This window comes from Neomonachus schauinslandi, chromosome 6 (genome assembly GCF_002201575.2).
Source record: "Neomonachus schauinslandi chromosome 6, ASM220157v2, whole genome shotgun sequence".
Classification (NCBI taxonomy): Eukaryota; Metazoa; Chordata; class Mammalia; order Carnivora; family Phocidae; genus Neomonachus; species Neomonachus schauinslandi.
In genome coordinates, this window is record NC_058408.1 from 15144054 (window position 1) to 15161021 (window position 16968).

The 16968-nt window shown below is 36.6% G+C and overlaps 1 protein-coding gene across 1 annotated transcript in view; it reads left to right on the forward strand.

Moving 5' to 3' along the window:
* The window catches only part of USH2A (usherin), a 710400-nt gene that overhangs the window by 185480 nt on the left and 507952 nt on the right, over positions 1–16968 (forward strand). The window contains exons 15-18 of the mRNA XM_021698433.1: positions 1186–1344; positions 9111–9605; positions 10617–10886; positions 12481–12650. Coding sequence (XP_021554108.1) covers positions 1186–1344; positions 9111–9605; positions 10617–10886; positions 12481–12650 — 1094 coding nt within the window. The remainder of the gene's footprint in view (positions 1–1185; positions 1345–9110; positions 9606–10616; positions 10887–12480; positions 12651–16968) is intronic.

A 16968-nucleotide genomic window follows, 5' to 3' on the forward strand; every position in this document is an offset into this window, starting at 1 on the left:
CTGCTTCTCCCCCTCCCTCTGCTTCTCCCCCTCCCTCTGCTTCTCCCCCTGCTCATATTCTCTCTCTCTCTCTCTCTGTATCTCTGTGTCTTGAATGAATAAATAAAAAAACCTTTAAAAAGAAAAACAAAACAAAAACAAAAATATTAATGTTTTTTAAAGTAAAGTAACACAGAAACCTTTGATATGTTATTTAATGAAGAACTCTGAGTAGGATGTACTTCTCTAAACGGATGGAGGATTATGAATTTTCTTAAGCCAGAAGGTAATTAATAAACTGGTGGCTGATTGTCCTTAAATAGTTAGACATTTTTTTCTCCTTTACCTTTATGTATTCTGGCAGGGAGGGGGGGGTCGTGAGGAATGAAGGAAAAGAGGGAGACTGAGGGAAATATGCAGTGAGAAGAGATGATGTTTTCATAGTATGTACTTACATTATATAAAATATCACTAAAATAGTGAGATGAATGCTCTTATGTGCCTCATGGAAGCAATCATATTACTTCTAAAAATCATTGCACCTCTAACAAGTGTGGGTATATCCACATAGTACATTCAAATTATTTCTTGTTAATATTTGGACTGTTTAATATCCATGAAATCCATGGGTATTTGTATCGCCAACTATTATTCTTTATTTTACACTGTGCTCTGTGAAGCAAGATGAGGCATTGTGCTTAGTGTAATGGAAAATTTCTTTTTCAAAATCCCAAAATTATGTTACTTAAATTTCAAGTTTCAACATAACTTATTTATGTTAACTTTTAAAATAATTAAGTAGAAAATAAGTGTTATGTATCCTTGGATACTTTCTCAAAAAAAAAGAAAAGAAAAGAAGAAGGAGAAGGAGAAGAAGAAGAAGAAGAAGAAAGAAGAAGAAGAAGAAAAGAAGAAGAAGAAGAAAAAAAAGAAGTGCTTAGTGTAAACTTTTGTGGTCCACTCCCCAACTATGTTTATGACAGCTGCATTGACCTACAAAATTGTTTTATGCTTATAGATAAAAAGCTTTGTTTTAGAGAACTCATGATGTATACCTTCTGTTTATTAATGTCTTGGTAAACCATATGTCTTCTTGATAAAGTAATCCTGAATCAGAGAGACCTCTTTGCTGGATATCGTACTTCAGCTTACTTGTGTGCTTATTGATTGCCTTTGCTAATAAATGCTCTCTCTATTGTAATTTAGCTCCGTCCCAACAACCTCCACCCAGAGGACAAGTTCAAAGTTCTTCTGCTATCAATCTGTCCTGGAGTCCACCTGATTCTCCAAATGCCCACTGGCTTACTTACAGTTTATTCAGGGACAGTTCTGAAATCTATACAACTGAAGATCAATACCCATACAGTAAGTTTAAAGGTTTGGTGATAGAAAGATATAATATTCTGAGAATTGATATATTAGTTAAGTTCTTTGACACTGAGGATAAATGTTGTTGTGGTTTCCTGTATCTAGCAGAGAGTATATCAAGCAGAGACAGAATTACGAGTCTCACTAGCAGTCTCCTTGTAATCAAAACAATGCAATAAAAATGGGATGCTTCTTATTTGATAGTCCCTAATGCTTATCAAATTCTCAAAGATGAAAAAAAAAATTACCCTATTCAGCCAGCATTGATGAGGATGTGGAGCAGTTAGAACTTACATAAACTGCTGGACTGTCTGTGTAAGTTCATTGGCACAACTTTTCATGCAGGATAGACTGTTAAAATGTATGAAAAACTATGTCCTTTTGTATACCATTTGACTCAGCAAATTTCCTTTAGGAAATTTATCTTAAATGAACAGTCATAAGTGGGCACAAAATATGTTCCAGCCTACACTATTTGTAATAGCAAAATATTGCATAACATTCAGATATTCAAAGATCTTTCAATAAATTTTGATAGATGACATAATAGGATCCTGATACATTGGTAAGTGAATTGTAGGATGTGATTACCTATAAAATTATATTTTAGTTTACATGTTCATGAATGGAAATGTCCATGACACATTGTATAACATAATAAAAATATTATAAATAATCTGTTATATTAAATTAAAAAATATGTAGAAATATTGGAAGACTTACAACAAACTGAACTATAGTTTTCTCTGAGCATAAAGGTTACAGAAAATTTATCAAATATTTCTATTACATGGGTTCAGCTTTTAAAGTTCTTAGGTTAAAAATGGACTTTTAAAAAGTGGAATCGGAGTACTAACCTTCATGAAAATAATGTAATTTTATGCACACACTGCCATTTCCACAGAGATAGAATATAATATGAACTTAAATTGAAAGAGAAAGGATATGAAAAACCATGAAGACTATCTTTGCATCTATAACTTTCAAGAAGATTTTAGGGGCGCCTGGGTGGCTCAGTTGGTTAAGCGACTGCCTTCGGCTCAGGTCATGATCCTGGAGTCCCGGGATCAAGTCCCGCATCGGGCTCCCTGCTCGGCAGGGAGTCTGCTTCTCCCTCTCCCGCTCCCCCCTCTTGTGCTCTTTCTCTCTCTCACTCTCTCTCTCAAATAAATAAATAAAATCTTTAAAAAAAAAAAAAGATTTTAAAGAAGCTTATAGAAATCAAACTATGGGGACCTATTGTCTTTAAAAAAAAATACTTACTCAGATGTTTTAGATAGTTTTCCTAAAGTCAGAATGAAGAAAGAGAAATGTTTACATCCTTCCAGCTCTATCTTATCTGATATTTGCCTCTAGTCATGTTTAGCTACAAGCTAGTTTAAGAAATTAGTTTAAAAACATTGGAATAGTGATTCTAATTCAAGTTTCCATTTTGTTCTCTTTGTTTAATACCCATTTTCCAAATTCCAGTTTAACTTACTTAATTAGTTAGAAGAGTGTATAAAGTTCTGTAGAGGCACTGAAGTTCCATAATCTTCCTCAAAATGGTTAGGGAGATGCCTTGTTTTAACGTAGTGATTGGATTTAAAACTTTTGCAGAGCATACATTTCTATTTTGCATGTAGTAGAGTAGGTTACATTTTGTACCTAATTCTGACTGACATGCACCTACATTATGGTGTCCACTTTCTGTTAACTCTAAATGTTTCTCCAGTATTCCAGCTCTTCTTTGAAGTTAATGGCAACTCTGAACTTCATGGTGCAGATTGCAAAGGGAAATGAACATCTGTCTACATCTGCCATGTTGGCAAAGCATCCTAAAAACCTGCTACTAGAATGTTTATTTTCTTCCAAATATCAGCATGATCCAGGTGTCCTGAAACTTAAACTTTTGTGATAGGGGAAGAGAGAGTTATAAAAATATTGGAGTGATTTTGAAGATGACTGTACCACTGGTTGGATTATTTCTGAAATTATGAATTAGGGTCACCCCATTTTCCATTCAGCTTAATTCAATAATAAAATTAAACTTCAATTATACCCTTCAATTCCAGTGGCATGTTTTCCATAGTAACATATTGTGATCTACTTTATAGACCATTACATGAGAATATAATGCTCTGGCTCTTATTCATGATTGCACTAATATAGAATCCAAATAACAGTTTCTTACATAAATAATGTGTACTCATTCACTAATCAGACATTTATATAATCCTATTAAACGAGGTATTATTTCCTAAAACCTTATTTTTCATTAAAAAATGCCACTCTTGGCATTTCTTGACAATCACTATAATTAATGATGTGAAAATTATCTGCATCATGGCATTTGAACAGTAAGAATAATTGGTTAATGCTGTCAGAACTTTGTATCATTCTAATAATACCCTCATGTTTATTACTCTATTTCCAGTGTGTGGATAGCATGTGTAATATGAAAAGGAAACAGAACTTACATTCAGTCGGATGAACACAAATCTTGGGGTTAAATAAAGGCATTTGGAATTATAGGTGGAGAATCATTGAACTTTTCACAGAAAATTAATAGTGTTGTCTTCTGAGAAAGTTGATCATTTGGTTGAGACCGTTATAGAATTCCTTGTTAGAATAATAACTTTTCCTAGCTTGCCTGATGTACCATCAGGACAATGGTTTCAACCTAAGATCATGACACACTGGTGTATTATCATCTTTAAAGTTTGCAAAGTATTTGTTACTAGTAATAGTACAGAGGTAATGGTGGAATAATTTTAAAGTTTCTGAATAATAAACTTCTTAAAAATAAGCAAAATTTACATCCTCATAAGCTTGTACATAACTAGCTTTCAAAAATAGGAGAGAAAAGTATAGAGGTCAAATAAGCGCACTGGGAATTATACATAATCAGCGCCTAATATTATCTCCCCTGTAGCTCCAATCTGGTTTGCCCACAGGTGTTTTCCATATGATGGGTGTGAAGAGAACAGTTATCATAGGAAATAGCACTCATTTGATAGTGTTGTAGTTTTAGGGAGTGGCCAATAAATCATATTATGTTTTCCTACTTGAGTTTGGAACTAAAAGAGAACTAAACCTAAGAGTCAGTAAGATGGACATGAAAAATAAAAGTCATCTTTATTACTGATAAAAGTCAGATTGGAGATTAGACCCTCTCTCCTGCATGAAGACAGATTAGAAGAGAAAAATAAATCAATGGGCTGATCTGAGCATGCTCTGTTTCCCCCTTTTCTCCCCAAATTCATGGGAAGCCATGAGTAGAGAAATAGTCCTTACATGTTTACTCTAAAAAAATCCTATCAGAGAAGCTAGAGGATGAATACTTCTACACATGACCATTGCTTGCATAGCCTAAAGACGTTAACATAGTTTAGAGTTTTAGATGATGATACATCTTAGTGAACCCTGGGACTTCATTTCTACCTTTAATATCATTATCATTTGTTACTCTATGCTACATCAAGGGATCGATGTAACAAGTGGTAAGATGTTTCAGCTTTTCTGAGAGAAGCAAACAGTAAATAAAGGGAAGGGATAAGGAAAAAAAAAAAACTAGAAGAGTTGAGGACAAGCAACTGTTTCTATAAAGCCCTTAATATTCTTTCCTAGAAAAATCAATCAGATATATATGGAAAAGTCATTCCTTCATTTATTCAGTAAAATTCTTTTCTTTTTTTTTTATTATGTCATGTTAATCAACATACATTAAATCATTAGTTTTTGATGTAGTGTTCCATGATTCATTGTTTGCATATAACACCCAGTACTCCATTCAGTACATGCCCTCTTTAATACCCATCACCAGGCTAACCCATCCCCCCCCTCCCCTCTGGAACATTTATTCAGTAAAATTTTATTCAGTGTTTACTCCAGATCAGGAACTGTATGAGTCACTAGAAACACAAAGATGGAGGGAGCAGTTCTTGTTATTGAGAGGGGAGATAAAAAGAAAAAATTATAATATATATTAAATGTTGAGTTAGAGTAGACTTAGAGTATTAGGAAAGTACTGGGAGGGGGAGAGGAAGCCATGCCTGTGGCGGCAGAGAGGAGACTGAGAATCATTGAAAGTTTCACAATAAGGAGGTGATGTGTGACCTAGATTAGCCAGGTATTGCAGTGAAGGAAGAACGATTTTCCTGGAAGAAATTGTATGTGAACAGCATGAAGGGAAGGTGTATAAGAAAATAAGGTACATTCAGCAAAGCTCAGCAGGTCCAGGTAGCTTTCATGGGTGGTATATTAGGGAAATACTGCAAACCATAGTGGGTACCAGCCAAGATCATGAATTAGCGCTGAGGCAAGAATTTTGAATGTTGTCCTGAATGTGCAGAAGTTTGTGGTAGGGGGTGCCTGGATGGTTCAGTTGGTTAAGCGTCTGCCTTCAGCTCAGCTCGTGATCCCGGGGTCCTGGGATAGAGCCCTGCATGGGGCTCCCTATTCAGCGGGAAGCCTGCTTCTCCCTCTCCCTCTGCTTACTGCTCCCCCTGCTTGTGCTCTCTCTCCCTGTCAAATAAATAAATAAAATCTTAAAAAAAAAAAAAAGAAGTTTGTGGTAGGAGAACAATTTTTCCAAGCTCAGAGTTAAAGATAGAGATAATTCTTATCCTAACTTAGGAGTATGACCTCTAGATAAGTTCTTTTAACCCAAGTCATTTTGTTGTTGTTATGATAAAATTAAGGGGAATTCTATTTACACACTTTCAATTACTTTTATTTAGTTCATACTATATGTTGTTTATACAGTGTTTTTAACCAAATATATGCTGCCATCTCAATTCTATAATTACTCTAATTACTTACTAAATAGACTCCTCTTGTAGATTTTGATCTATCAGGATTATATTCCATTTCTCAAATGCTACAAGCATCAAGTACGTACTGAACTTCTCTTAATTATCATCAGGTTATGTATCTTCCAACTTCCAGTTTAAGCATGTGCCATTCTCTTTGACTATTAAGCACTGATATTTTTACCTTTTAGGTTTGGCTTTTGACACGTTAAATAGAATATTTTCCACCAGTTTGCAAACCTTCAATGATTTTTTCAAATGTTTTAAATATTTTAAACTGTCTCATGTGGAATACAGAAAACTTTAACTTAATAAGTATTTATTGAATTTACTATTATATGCCAGAAATGTATGTAATAGTAACTACACCCTAGCTATTATAGATAGGCAATTTCCCTTATTGTTTAATTATGATCACAATACTCTGTTATGAGCAACAAGTATGATGTTCAGGTAATACATTGAAAACCAATGTAGTAGTCCTTTGAATAATTGATAGAATGAAACTACTTAGCAACTACTATGAATATATCAAAAGCAAATTTTTCCAATGGAGGATATCACTTTTTCCAAAGAAGCATAGTAAATGTCATTCATCAAATCTTTCTAGTGGAGGATATCACTTTTTTAAAGAGGCATAGTAAATTTTATGTATCAGCTTTACTGCTTGATTCAACAAATTTTTATTGAGCTTCTACTCTGTGCTACCAATACGGTGGCGAGTAAGGAGAACATGGTTGGTCCTGGCTTTCCAGGGTGATAAGTCTAGTGTCAAGGAAAGACAATTCATCAAACTATTAAAATACAATGTGAGAAGGGTTGTGTTAAGGGATATATATACATATATATATATATGTATGTATATTATATATACTAACATATGTGTGTGTATCTATATATCTATATCTATCTGTATCTATATACATGATACTAATGGGAGATTATGGCTAGTTTTCTTTCTTCTACATCCAGGAAAATCTGAAATCTCATAATATTCTCCCACTCCTACCTCACTTAAGCATGCTCAGTATATTTTTAAAAAACTGAATACCAACTCTCCTCTGCCCTGAAACCATTTCAGTTTTGGATTGCAGGAAAGGTCAGGGATTAGGAGAATATGAATCTGGATTTTCCCAGATTACTTAGGTTCTCAGAAGGTAACTGTTTCCTGGTTTGATTTTATAATAGAAAATTTCACTAATATGGGAAATAAGAATTAGATATCAATGGGAATACATTTTTGTTATTTGATACTAAGCATACTTGGAAATAAATTAATCAGTGCAGGGGTGCCTGGGTGGCTCAGTTGGTTAAGCGTCTGACTTCAGTTCAGGTCATGATCCCAGGGTCCTGGAATCCAGCCCCACATGGGGCTCCCGGCTCAGCGGGAAGACTGCTTCTCCCTCTCCCTCTGCCCTTCCCCCTGCTCGTGACTGCCCTCTCTCTCTCCCTCTCTCTCTCAAATAAGTAAGTAAAATCTTTTAAAAAAGAAATTAATCAGTGCATATAGTTATTACTATTAGCATCTCCAAAGAGGAATCTCTTGCTGTGTTTGGGCAATAATTTGTCTAAGTGATTTTGTTTTTGGTATAGATCTTTTTCTTATAAAAATGTTATATCCCATTAAGGAAGCTTAAAATAATTTTTTTTTTTTTTTAAGCCTCACAACTGCAGCATTCTAGTATGATGACTAAGTTCACTTTGGAAAATTTCTGGAATAGTATATACTCCCAGTTTATTTTTCATAATAATACTCAAGTACACATGTGCTACATGGCCTTCACCACTATGTTTTTAAATAATTATGTGATATTGGGATTCTATTAATGTATCATAGTAATATTAAAATATTGTAACCCATTAAATTCCGCTTTAACTTACTTCAACATTTCCTATTATAAATAACACATCCATACTTTTATATGCTTCCTGATGAAACGTTCCCCCAAAATTGGATTAAGGGCCAAGGTCTCATAAAATATATTTTAACGTATGCTAGTATACGCTATAGGTTTATTGCCTCTCAGTTTCAGCCCTGCTCTTCACTGCCTGTTTGTGACAGTGAAACTGGAACCTGTAAATAGCTCTCCTTGGCCAGGTGGGCCATTGTAAGGTCACAGTCCTGCAATACATGTCCTGTCCCCTTAGAGAACAGGAAGCTCCAGGCACGTGCCTAACCATGTCCACTCCCTAGCTTTTTAATCCTTTAAAAAAACCCAGACTTCTCCTGTGTCAATTCTCCACTGATGATAACAAATGTCTCCAAAATTTTGCAGTTTAAAACAACAACAAACATTTATAATTTCACAGTCTCTGCGGGTCGGAAACTCAGGAGAGGTTCCAGTCAAGACATTGGCCAGGTGACAAATGTAGCTTGTGACTGCAGTTGGACAACCCTTGGTCCAGTGCAATACTGTTTAACAAGCAAACAGGTTACATAGAAGAGACTGCTATTTCTGTTTCAGAGAACTGCCAGGAATTTCTCTTATATCTTCTGTAAAAAAGGCAACTATATTATAGAAAGAACAAGAGTTTAAACAACCTTCTAGGGGCGCCTGGGTGGCTCAATCGTTAAGTGCCTGCCTTCGGCTCAGGTCGTGGTCCCAGGGTCCTGGGATCGAGCCCCACATCCGGCTCCCTGCTCAGCGGAGAGCCTGCTTCTCCCTTTCCCACTCCCCCTGCTTGTGTTCCCTGTCTCGCTGTCTCTCTCTCTCTGTCAAATAAATAGATAAAATCTTAAAAAAAAAAAAACCCTTCTAAATAGTTTTCGTGACAAGAGGCACTTTTCTTATGTTATACTGCACAGTAAAAACAATCAGAATTCGTTTTCAGTTTTAAATATATGAACCATTCTCTTATTCAAGAGCAGATTGTATAGTTTATGTGATTAAGTTATATAAATAGGAAAACAATTAGAAAGGATTCCTTACCAATTTGTGAAATGTAACTCTTTTCTTCTTTTAATTTCAGATATTCAGTACTTCTTAGATACTGACCTGTCACCATATACTTCCTATTCCTATTACATCGAGACGGCCAGTGTGCATGGTTCAACAAGGAGTGCGTCTGTCATTTATAAGACGAAACCAGGGGTCCCAGAAGGAAACTTGAGCTTAAATTATATCCTTCCTATTAGCTCAGACTCCGTGACACTTGCCTGGACTGCACCTTCAAATCATTCTGGGCCTATAGAAAAATATATTTTGTCTTGTGCTCCTTCAAGTGGCAATCAGCCGTGTGTTCCTTATGAAGGTCATGAAACCTCTGCTACCATCTGGAATCTGGTTCCATTCACCAAGTACCATTTTTCTGTACAGGCGTGTACTAGTGGGGGCTGTTTACACAGCTCACCCCTTACGGTGATCACAGCCCAGGCACCTCCCCGAAGGCTGGGTCCACCTGAGGTGCAGCAGATCGGTTCCACAGAACTTCATGTAGAATGGTCTCCCCCAATTGAACCAAATGGTAAGAATTCAGGGCTTAGATTTCCCTTTCTTGAGTAAAACAGGAATGAGAATCTAGGCATTTGGAATTGTGCAATAAGAATCTGGCAACTGTATGCATTTTTGTAACTGTACGATATAATAATTGAGAATTTTTAAAGATATCAGATACTATTTGTACTGGTTAGTAGAACAAGTATATTTCTTTAATCTAATAACAAATTCCATTCATTTAAATTGCCCCTTAAAAGGCTAATATTATCTTTGCTCTTAATGACATCTGTCACAACAAAAATGATGTTTCTAATTTGAAACTCACTTATGAAATGCATTATATTTGACTGTGTCACAAGTTAGGGCACCCATAAGCAGTAAATTTTCTCTTTTAAGCAAGGAAAGGATATAAAATAATACAAAAAATATGTATATAGGCTAGCTGACTCCATTAAGTTAATTTTTTGTCTTCATACAATTGAACCCTTGGTTATATAGGCCAGACACAAATTCATAGATTTTTAGTAATTAATATCATGTACGTACGATGGTAAAACCTTTTCTCTTAGACTTTTAAAGTTATTTAAGAAGACTAGGTAGAAATCAAGTTTAATATTCTAGTATTTATATAAACAGGGCTTGTGTTAAACAAATAATAAAATACCCATATTTGAAAGTATATAAATTGGAGGTGCAATGATCAAATCTGCCCCCCCCAATGCAATTCTTAGTACAAATTATGATCATTCATTCTGAAAGGGATTGAATTTACCTGTAATAAGTTAAAACTATTTTGTGTTTATGCATTCCCTTTTGATTTGTTTTTCCCATGAATATGATTTTCAGCAGTATTTCATACATTCATCTGTCCGTCAGTTTGTTGTGTTTTATAAGTCCCATCATCTAGATTACTGAAGAAATGGACAGGTAATCTAGTCAGAAGAATAATGCAAAGCTGGTACTTTTTAACCGGCCTAACCCCGCCCCACCCCCAAAACTGTCTGTCTGCCTGATGAGTCCTCCTGGTTCACTTTTCTAGGAATAATTATAAGATATGAACTCTACATGAGAAGAATGAAATCTGATGGAGAAACCACATCAGCAGAAAGTCGAGTTTTTCAGAGCAGTGGCTGGCTCAGTCCTCACCCACTTGCAGAATCAGCTAACGAAAATGCATTAAAACCTCCTCAAACAGCCACAACCATCACTGCCTTGGAACCATACACCAAGTATGAGTTTCGAGTCTTAGCTGTGAACATGGCTGGCAGTGTGTCTTCTGCCTGGACTTCAGAAAGAACGGGAGAATCAGGTGAAGAAAAATGCTTTGAACTCTACTTTGAAGATTCCCAGATGAAAATACTGCCCCAAGTGAAAGTCAACAGAACTAAAGTACCTTTCGAAAAGCAATTATAAATTTATATAGGCCAAGGAAAAATTTAACATATCAGTTGGTTATGTAAATATCTCAAGGTCACAAAGCACTTGCAATAAGTTTTAGGGGAAAAAAAATGCTTGAGCTATTACTTCAAGGGGGAAAAATAACTATAGTTACAGTCTTTGGGGAATGTTTGCCAATAATAGTAATTGGTTTCCATTCCTGAAGTGGGTTGGCCGTATGTCCTATCTTGCTCCAAATTCAGCACAGTTTATGTTTAATGAAAGAGATAACTGTACCAATTTCACAAATCTCATTTTGTTTTTATTTCTCTCTCCAAAGCAAATAGTGTAGGTACTAGATGATACCTAATGATAGAATCCTGGATATCAATATCTGTAATTCACAAGTGTGCTTATAAGCAGTTGGCAATATGGTAAGGAAGGAGAGTAAAATTTTTAATTTTCTTAAGATATCTTCACTACAGCAAGTGAGATATTTTTAACCCCCCCTCACTCTTTACATTCAAAACACTTCAAATATCATGAGCCTTTAACCAAAAAAAGACACTTTTTGTTCTGCTTTGAATCTATGGATATTCAAAGAAACCTAAGTCCTGATTTAAATTGGATCTTTTAGGACTGTGGGAGGATAAGGGTAGCTTTAGGTTGATGTCCAAGGGAATCATTTCATGAATAAAATGTGCATTGTGCTTGAGCATCTCTTAATGACTACCAGCCGTCTTGGACAAATAATAGTGCCATGACAGCACAAGTGATGAGCCATGGCATTCTGGAAGGGGAAAATCAAGGTCAGAAATGAAAAGTAATGGGTGAAACTGCAATACTGGACCCTCATAATCTTATGGGTCACTGGCTACTGAACGTGTGATGAGGTCCTTTGATAATACACCTTTGGTTAGCACATTTAAAATCCATATTAAGATCTCAAGGATGGCAGGGGGAGAATGTATACGTGTATGTACTGTGAACATTTCAATCAAGATTTATTGAAAACTTTAAACATTTCTTTGGGGTTATTTAGAACATTTTAGATTTACCTCTTTCTGAGGAGTAATATTCTCCAAGCTCTATCAGTGTGGCTCAGTGAAATACATCTGTACATCAGAAATCCAATATGTCACTCTGCATTGTTCTGGACTTTGCGGACTAAGATTCCATTTTGATGACTTCTCCTTTCAAATGCTTCATAAGACCTGTGGTTTCCAACCCCAAATAATCTACTAGTTATCTTGGTGAACATAAGCAAATTCTTAAATGATGTTTCTTTTGTAAATGGAAAATATCTTTGCTGGGAATATAAGGGTGGAGAACATCCTTGCAGAGAACAACAACAACAACAACAAAAGGCAAGTAGCTTTTCTAAGTACCAGTATATCCTTTGATGTTTAGAAATCGGATTATGTAAGGAACAGGGTTATGTGAGAAACTAGAATAGGTGTATGAATTCCATCTGGAAACCTGGAGGTACAGCATTCATTGTCTGCTTGTGTTATCATCATTGACAGTGCCTGCATTCATGACCCCTCCTTCCGTCTTCCCGCTCTCACCGCACTCCCTCAATGTGTCCTGGGAGAAGCCAGCAGAGAATGTAACAAGAGGAGAAGTTGTGGGGTATAAGATCAATATGGTTTCTGAACAGTCACCTCAGCAATCTCTTCCGGCTGCGTTGTCACAGGTATTAGTATTTTAGAATTGAATTGTCTTCTTTTTGACATTTTCTGATTTTGCAGAACTCTATGACCAAATTCTCCCTTATATATTCCTTACCTGTGGTGTTTGTTTCTTAATATAAAACCATGCATACAAGGCACTGTATATTTCTATCACTTATTTTTCTAACAAAAACATGTATTAAAACAAAATAGGTATGATTTTGTTTAATAAAATATGCTTTCTACACTTAACATCTATCCTTAAATATCTTGTAAGGAGCTGACTTTCAGTAGCTGTGCATTGTCATGTTATTTGGGCATACAGTAATGTATTCAACCAACCCACAGTCAGTTGGTATTTATATTGTGTTAATTCTTTTGGAAATATAAGTAATGTCTTCTATGGACATTTTGCATATTTCTGTTTCCTAAGAGAAGAGAGTTCTGAGGAATGGTTTTATCACAGCTTATAGCAAAGGTTAACGTGGTCAAGGTTTGGGATATACAGTGACATATTGCCTTCTAGTAATGAGAATAATAATCATAGCTAACTTATAAAGGCTTTATTGTGTACATGGGCTAAGTCATTTGATATGTATATAATAATCCTGGAAGGGGAGAGACTCTTGTTTCCCTCTAATTTATGGTGTGGTCAATGTACTCCCTTAGCCTATCTTACCAGCATGAGGGTGGCCAGTGACAGAGGTGGCTGATGTTAACTGGACAAGTCACTCTGTGTACTTGGCTGTTTAGCACCTCTTTTGAGGAAGACGCTCTTTGGTGGGCATTAGCACGATATAAAGAGATCCTCACACATAAGCATCTCTCCCATGGGCCTATCCACATTCTTCTTTCCCACACTTCCTGGTTCCTGATCTTCCAGGCTTTTTTTTTTTTCCATGCCCATGACCAATACATTCAGGTCACTGCCATATAGTTCAGATGTGTTCTGCCTTTGGACTCTTCCTTTTCCACACAAAATGGATGGCCAGGTGCACTGCCTGAAGTTCTGCCCATTGAGCAGATTTCTTCTTACTGCTGGTTTTTAGGGCCATTCTTGAATGGGGTTATAGAGCATCCATCCCCCATTTTTGACTCGCAACCATGTACTAAGACAGCCCAACCACATTTTTCTACTCTGTCAGCTCTTGAGGAACGTCCAAGAAGTCATAGGTATGAGATGAGATTGAGCCATCAGTGTACAAATGGTAGATGACATGGGGGTCCAGAGAACCTGCTTGCACAGCATATTATTCCTGGCTCTGCTTATGCCTGTTACCAGATATCCCCTTCCATTTTACGATGAATTTCTGTTGGACCAACTTGGCCTTAAGACATAGCCTGTCTGACAGAACTCAGCTCATGAGGGGTAGCTCTGGCTACATGACCATTTGATGTTGATAGTCAGATTCTCTGCTTTGACCAAAGCCCACTAGCATGCTAGGGACTGTCTAGCAGATGGTGTTTAATTTCCATTGTGTGATATGACCTTGCTCCACATCCCGTGAGTGTACCTTGTGACTCTCTTACTGAGGGCTTGCCATAAATGTCTCACATACCACAGGATCTGATAGGCTTTATGTCCCAAGTTGCTTGGCTGCTTGCAACACAGCCTTGACCTGCTGAAGAATCCTCTCCAGCCCTAGGGCACACTCAGAGCTGGCAGTACTCCATAGTATTCAGTAACTTGGTCAGAATAGTATTCCCAGATGTGGAATATACTCTCTTCAGAATGTAAGAAGGCCTGCCAGACATTCTGTTTCTTTCCTCCTAGTGGTAAGGGCAAGATGCAATAATTTGACCTTTACTTTGGAAGGGATGTCCTAGCATGTCTTAGGCTCCTGGACCCCTAAAAATTTTAGATGTGGCAGACCCTTAATTTTAAAAAACTTGATCTCTCATTCTTTGGAGCATATAATACTTACCAAGACCTCTGTATATCTGCCATGTCTTGCTTCTCTGATTCATTTAATAGGATGTTATTAATTTGGAGAACCAATACTGCCAAGGCAGTTTTCACAGTTTGCCTTGAATTGATGACCTTCAGATCTTGTCTTTCTTCAATGCATTAATAGCACCCAGCAAGAGCTACTTGATTCCACAGTCCTAATAATTACTACATTCCCCAAAGTAGTCCATATAATTTCCAGTTCCACCAAACCAGTGAACTTCCTTCTACTGGCAAATCATCCAGTTCACCACCAGCGAGTTTAAGAATTGCACCACTAGTGTATGCTAGGGGCCATCAGTACTCTGCCCACTACCTGTGATGAGGTTCTCTTTGGCAGCCAGCTGGTTGGTGATCCAACTCCAAAATATCATTTTAGAGTCTCCTTCCTAGGGCACTCCTGCTGTCACTTAGGTCGGGTTCTCTGGGAAACAGATGCTGTGGAGAGGGTTGAGTACATGTTGACTGGGGAGTGCTCTCAGAAACAACACACGGAAAGTAGTAAGAGTTGCAGTGTTGAGCAGAATAAGAAGCTGAATTGTGATGCAGTAACGAAAGGGTCTAAGCTGATCCTGTGGGTTCTGGAGCTGAAATGACCCTATCAGGTTGTCCTAAAGAAGTCAAGGAGCCAGACCTTTGTACCCCACTGTATTAGTTTCCTGGGACTGCAATAACAAATTAACCACAAACTAAATGATGTAAAACAACAGAAATTTATTTTTTTAATGGAGGGCCAGAGTCTGAAATCAAAGTGTTGGCAGGGCCATTTTCCCTCTGAAGGCTGTCCAGGAGATTCCTTCCTTGCCTCTTTCAGCTTCTGGTAGCTCCTTGCGTTCCTTGGTTTGTGGCAGCATAACTCCAGTCTCTGCCTGTCTTCACATGGCCTTCTTCTCTGTGTTGCTGTCCCTTTGTATCTGTGTATCCCTCTCCTTTCTTCTATAAATATATCCTTGTACTTAAGACCCAGCTTAAATCCATGATGGTTTAATTAATTATATCTGCAAAGACCCAGTTTCCAAATAAGATCACTTTCTGAGGTACTAGGCAAACAAGGATTTTTGAGAGACCGTCTTCAACCCATTCCCAATAGGTTTGCCAATATTTCTGAGCCTTTTCGGCGGACAGAGCATGTTTACAACACAAAGCTAGAAGAAGAACCAATAAATAATTTATGATTCCTTGTTTTACTTTTTCATTAGTCTGGAAATAAGTGCTGACTAATTTACCTCTGTCTCAGGTGATAAACACAGAGGTAACCTTACACATATCTTATAACTGAAATGATTTAGTCTACCAATCCAGTGTATCATAAAATTTAAGGTAAATTTACAGCTGTAACTGCTTTGTTTGGTCCTTAATGTTATACCGTATTTATCATTGTTGTTTTGTTGTTTTTGCTATGCTTTTGCTTTGTAAACTATTCTTTCTCCGTAAAACACAGCTTCAAAGCAACTATTACTTGCAGTATGGTATTCTAGTCTAAGAAACAAAAATAAGAAAAAAACATAGTTCCTAAAAATATAGCCTTAGAAGTCAACTTGTTTGTTCATATTCCACTTCTGCCAATTGCTAGCCATCCACACATATATGCACTTCAGGTTTTACTCATCTGTAAAATAGGAAAACAATTTCTGCTTATCTACATGAGTTTTGTGGAGTTTCAAGTGCTTGACAAATATTACGTCCTACTAGTGATTATTATTAATGGGATAGGACTACATTAAACTTTTAAAAAGATAATTTTATCAATCAGTGGAGCAGGAAAATATTTCTTTTTTATTAGTGACAAAAATTATGTATATGCATCTTTTTTGTTGAAAAGTCTTTCTTTGTGGCTGAGTTGAAATAAGGATATAGATATGCCACTTTATTCTCTTACGCTTTCTCTCCCTACAAATATCTACCTACCTAATCATATATTCAAGAAAGTGAAATCAAGAGTGGCAAAGTCAAAATCTTCCCCTTCTCAATAATTAAATTTGTATCCACACTGGCCTGAGTGTGTCTTGTTATAAGCTTGGTAAAAAAGTAGCCAAAATTTCTAGGGAAAGCCTACTGTAAATAATTGTTACAGAAACATTGACTAAGAATGTGGCAAGGAAATATATAGAAGTGGTGATATTATCAGCGTAGGATTTCAAGCTTCTACAGAATTCTCTCCACTTCCTTAAAGATTTATCCCAAAGAAAATTTTCAATTAAATTGGTCCTTTAAGTCTTATAAAATGACTATATATATGGTAAAGACAAAGTTTATCTGCGTGATTATTTTGTGTGCCCCAAGCTTTAAGGTAAATGTCTTTTTAAAATCATGTAATTTATGGGCGCCTGGGTGGCTCAGATGGTTAAGCGTCTGCCTTCGGCTCAGGTCATGATCCCGGGGTCCTGGGATCG